The sequence below is a fragment of the Charadrius vociferus genome, unplaced genomic scaffold (assembly GCF_000708025.1).
Source record: "Charadrius vociferus isolate BGI_N301 unplaced genomic scaffold, ASM70802v2 scaffold455, whole genome shotgun sequence".
Lineage (NCBI taxonomy): Eukaryota > Metazoa > Chordata > Aves > Charadriiformes > Charadriidae > Charadrius > Charadrius vociferus.
In genome coordinates this window covers 6,252,819-6,257,991 of record NW_009648550.1, presented here as the reverse complement: position 1 = coordinate 6,257,991, position 5,173 = coordinate 6,252,819, and the positions used below count along the sequence as shown (strand labels likewise).

The following is a 5,173-nucleotide window of genomic DNA, read 5'->3' as shown; positions in this document are numbered from 1 at the left end:
TTCCACGTGTGTAGGAGTTCTTCAGTTGTGATTTTAATCTATGTTGCTGAAATAGCATCTGATCTGCTCTCGGGATCTGCATACAGTGCCTCATTATACTCATTACTCCAGTACTTATTATCTGCATTGCAGATTTCTTCATGGCTGTGTTGTGCAATTATCTTTTTTTAGAAAATCGTCTTCTTTTATGTACTCGAATGAGCAATAGATATGCAAAACCTCTTGTGCTCCTACAAAAGAAGATTGGGCTCTGCTTCCAAAATATGCATTATTTCTTCCATTCTTCATCCTGTAAACTGAAAAAATACATTTACCGCAGAGAACTTGGCTATTATTGGCTTTGTTTTAGAAATACCAACAATCATTTCGTAATTCTGTCAAAAATAATACCCTTGGGTTTAAAAAAAGTAATGTCTGTACTGAATCCAAAAGAAAACAAATCAGTGCTGATAATAAATTGCTGGTCTACACAATGCAGGGATTTATGAAACTGCCCACTTCAGTTGTCCTGGAGCTGTTTGGGCTCATTTTGTATCCCCGGGCACTGAGTATGTGATTGGATATGTGGCTTATGGACCTTGGACGTGGGTCACTGTGCGGTGTATAGCTGGGGGTGATGGGGGGTTAGCTTAGTGTCCAGGAGACCCCTTATGATAGCGTCCAGGCCTCCAAATAAATACCAGGTGGGCAGGGGGGGAACAACCAAACAGAAAACTTTAGCCTTAAGGAACAAGCTGTTTCTGGAAGAGGGTGATGCCACCAGCACTCAGACCAGCTTGTTTTGGTTGGGGGTTGGAGAAGTTTTCACCTTGGCGTTGTACAGCAACGGGGAGGGAGAGGCGATAATTTTCCATAATTTTTGTTGTAAAAAAAAAAAAAAAGCCTGGCATAAAAGTATGAGCAGGCACATGATATGCAGCAAGAGCTGCTCTCCGGAGTGCTTGTGTATCCCATTATTTCTATTTCAGGTCACTGCCACAGCTACTCAAGGACAGCACTGTCTTTAATTCCCGAGTTCCCAAGCAAAGGGGGCAGGTGCCCCTTACCTCTTGCAACCATTTTGGAAGCGTCTTCCCTGCCTTCCCCAAATTAGCTCCCCGCCTACATAAAGGAGACAGTTTTCTTTAGTGATAGTCCACAGTGTGAGGTCCTGGTCTTGAAAAATCATTGGCGGGGGGTATTGCTTTGTATGAGTGTTAGATTGTGCTCTCTGTGGTGAAAGCAAACGGGGTGAATGACACTTGTTTCATCTGTTTTCTGGCAAACTCACAGACTGTACACCTGATACAAATAATAGGTGTGGTGTGTATCACTTGCAATATGTATATTATTAAATATTAGTATACATACATAGACGACAAACATGGGATTTGTATATATGCAATTATAGATTAATTATAAAATACTTCTACTTCAGAAATTTTTGCTTTCCTTCTATTTTTTAGATATTCTAAGGTATTTATCACCTCCACATCTTTTGCTGGTGGAGAGGCAATAAGCTGTGACAGGCACTCTTAGTAACGAGCACCACTGCCTCTCTCTCCTACTTCTTTTCCTTGCCTTAGTTTTAATTAGACACGCACTCCCCAGGCTGCATTGCCGTCTCCAGCCACACTTCCAAAATTGCGCTGCTGTCCCATCCCAGGCACACGCTGCGGCTCTGTCCCCGTTCCCCCTGCCGCAGCTGGAGATGCGTCTCTCAGAGGCACGTGTGTCTCCCAGGAATTTGCCTTGTGGTTCAAGGGGAGCTTTTGCTTTTTCTTTTCAGATAAAATTGTCCGACTTCGGGTTCTGTGCCCAAGTGTCAAAGGAGGTCCCCAGGAGGAAGTCGCTGGTTGGGACGCCGTACTGGATGGCGCCGGAGGTGATATCCCGCCTGCCCTACGGCACCGAGGTGAGTACCCCGTGGCTGGTTTCCCCCCACGTGGTGCCTTGGTCGACCCCGCCAAGCCCTGGGAGAAACTTACAGCTCAAATGCATTTACACAGATATGCTAAATAGCAGCAATTATGTTTGCCTCAGAATGCTACATTGGGCCTTGTTTTAAAGTATTTCTCCAAGACGAATTCGTTAAATAACAACTCTCTTTAGCGCACTAAACAATGTAATGCCTTTACATATTTTAGCTTAGGGTGCTGTATTAAAGGAAAGTGGCATCATTTTCACATCATGAAAGACCCTTTGATGATCTTTAATATCAAGCCTGCAAGCTGGAGCTGCAATTACAGGTGTTTTCACCTGCATATACCAAACCAGCAGCCAAATCACGTGCCCGTACTGCACAGCCAGGTGACACCAGTAGTTGCACAGACACTCAGGCTGAGATCCACTCAGCTTTCATACAGCTGAAGCCTGAGATCCCCCTCCTCCGGAAGAGTGCAGCAAAGACGCAGGCACAGGTTTGGGTCCTGTAGGGTCACAAAACGAGGCCCGGCTGGGTGGGCTGGGTTGCCACCCTTTGTGTTGTCTCATTCCTTGGACTCAATCTCTCATTAGCTGAGAGTGGGGAGGGGGGAAAGGTGTATCTGTGGGAACTATTTTAAGGTTCTGAGGCAATTTAGTTTTTATTGGAGTCCTTCAGATGAGACCAGAAAAAGCCTGCGGGTGGGGACCCAGCGGCTCTGCAGTGCCGTACCCCATCCGTTAGGAAGCTCTGAGTCACGGCACTTCTGCACTGCCAGCCTGGGAAGAGCAATCCCCTCTCCCGCGCTCAGCCGTGACAGTGACTCACGCCTCCCCAGCCAGAGACACAGCTGCATTTTCTCCTCTGCGTGGTGAGGGGAGGCATCTTCTGCTTCATAGTGCCTATAGTAACAGCTGCAGAGAGAAAACCTGCAAGACAGATACAGATATATAGACATATATAGCTATATATATATTTACACATAGATACACACACATGCGCGCGTGCACACACATACGCTGAGGCCTGAGACAGGAGATGCTGCACCTTCACATGGCACAGCAGGGAGGGATCTGGCACAGGCCAGGAGAGCGCCTGCCCGAGAGCGCGAGCACGCTGCAGGCACCAGCGTTCACCCAGGACGTGTGGCATTGTAGGAGACGTTTCAGGGATAATAACATCAGCTATTATTAGCCCATTAATAACACTGAAGGGATTATAAAGCGGCTGAACTTACGGCTACATTAGGTGTCCCACCAGAAGGGAAAAGGAGAACAAAAAAAAAAAAGAGGATTTAAGCTGAAGGATAGTGTTGGCAAAAGAGCAAAAGCAGTATGAACTGGCCTTGGCTGTATTTGGGCTGGTAAATGACGGGAATTACAGTCAGCAGAGGATTGGGATTCTGGAGCAGCTCTACAGCAGGTCAGGACAAAAAACAAACAAAAAAAAATTATTTTTTTTTTTTAAAGCTGGAGTGGAAGCACTTTCCAAAGGAATTATATGCCATATTACCTGTGATGGCTGGAAACGGGCCCGGGTATAGTAAGTGCTTACGTTTGCCTTGTGGCCTCAGATGGAGTTCCTGTAGGCTTTAATATTCAGGGGAAATAGAGTAAGTGATTTCACAGCAGCTGAAGTGTACTCTGCTCTCCCACTAGCTGCACCTTTCTGTAGCGTTGCAGCACCAGCCTGGGGTAAATATTCACTGGGCGCAAATCAGCACAGGAGAAATGCAGCGCAGTCGGGTGCAGCCTCAGATGAGCGTGCCTTAGCAGTGCTTCCAGTTGTCATCACCTAAACCAGCTAGACACAGGTTTGTAAGTAATTTCTAATTTATTTCTTCAATGTACTTGCTCAGAAGAAAAAATTGCTGTCAGCTGATTGAAAAAGAAAGATTTATGGTGGTGGCTCACCAGGCTTAGACTGGCTGCAGACACCAGGTACACCAGCATGAGCCAGTGCAGAGGTTTGCATGAACCTGAGTGCTGAGCCCGTTACCCCCCTCTCTGCACTGTCAGCGGTGTTTATGAGGGGACTGTGTGTTACAGGTGGATATCTGGTCCCTGGGCATCATGGTGATAGAGATGATAGATGGCGAACCTCCCTACTTCAATGAGCCGCCGCTGCAGGCCATGCGCCGAATCCGGGATAACTTACCGCCCCGGGTGAAGGACATGCACAAGGTCAGACTTTCCATAGGTGATGAGGGTCTCGCACGTACAAATGGGTAATAAAACCATAGCCACACACTTGCATGCCCAAGGGATACATTGCATCTTTAGGTACCAACTTCAGCAGTGGGTCCTATGCATGGGGAGGACAGGATACCAATGCCATCAGCAAACTGTAGCCCTTTTTGTGCCTGGCCCTGGCTTTGCTTTTGCTCCCTGCACTTCCCACCCTGTCCAAGGACCAGAGCAAGTCAGCACACAAGCCCTGATGCATGTGTTGGTACACCCATGCCCTGTGCCAGAGCATTTGGGTACCTCCCATTTTGGGTGTGCTTCTAGACGTCAGGCCTGAGACCTCAGTTTGTGTTACTGCTTTTCTCACCCATCACATGCAAAGCTGTGCATTGTGCGCTGTTCTGCACCCCACCGCTACCCCAGTACTCTCAATATTAATGGCACATAAAAGCTCAGTACATCTGTTGCCACAGGGAAGCTCAGCGCCCCCCTTGTTTTCCCAAGGAGAGCGGAGGCACAGACCCAGCGTCGGCTGGAAATGGGTGTCTTTGTCCACCCCTAACGCCAGTGTGATGTTGCAGGTCTCCTCGGTCCTCCGGGGCTTCTTGGACTCGATGCTCGTGCGAGAGCCCTCGCAGAGAGCCACAGCACAGGAACTGTTGAGACACCCATTCCTCAAACTGGCCGGGCCCCCTTCTTGCATCGTGCCCCTCATGAGGCAGCACAGGCACCGCTGAAAACAGCGACTTTTCGGGAGGAGGTCAGTGCAGAGGCCAGATAATGGCCGCGCAGGAATCCCGGCAGTTGTGTGGGACCCGTGGGCAGGTAAGAGAGAAACTGCGGTATAGAGAAATCCAAGGAGGCTGCGAGGGACCAGGGAGTGATCCTGACCACCAGCTGGGTGGGCACGCTCCCCTGTGGACCGTCACTCCCTCGCGCTGTCATCTTCTCGGCCATCCAGGCAGAAGGCACCAAATGCAAACAAGGTTGGAAAGCTGATTAACAGAGGATAGCACAACCGGAGTGAAACACCACAATTTTATTGCAGGCTACGGCACTTCTATTTCAGAAGAACACTTTTCTG

General features: G+C 48.4%; 1 protein-coding gene across 1 annotated transcript in view; it reads left to right on the top strand.

Moving 5' to 3' along the window:
- Window positions 1–4,930, top strand: part of PAK7 (p21 protein (Cdc42/Rac)-activated kinase 7) — a 45,596-nt gene extending 40,666 nt beyond the window's left edge. Inside the window, exons 7-9 of the mRNA XM_009886035.1 lie at window positions 1,769–1,894; window positions 3,952–4,086; window positions 4,671–4,930. Of these exons, the coding sequence (XP_009884337.1) occupies window positions 1,769–1,894; window positions 3,952–4,086; window positions 4,671–4,826 (417 nt within the window). The 3' untranslated portion in view covers window positions 4,827–4,930. The remainder of the gene's footprint in view (window positions 1–1,768; window positions 1,895–3,951; window positions 4,087–4,670) is intronic.
- Window positions 4,931–5,173: the final 243 nt, after the last annotated feature.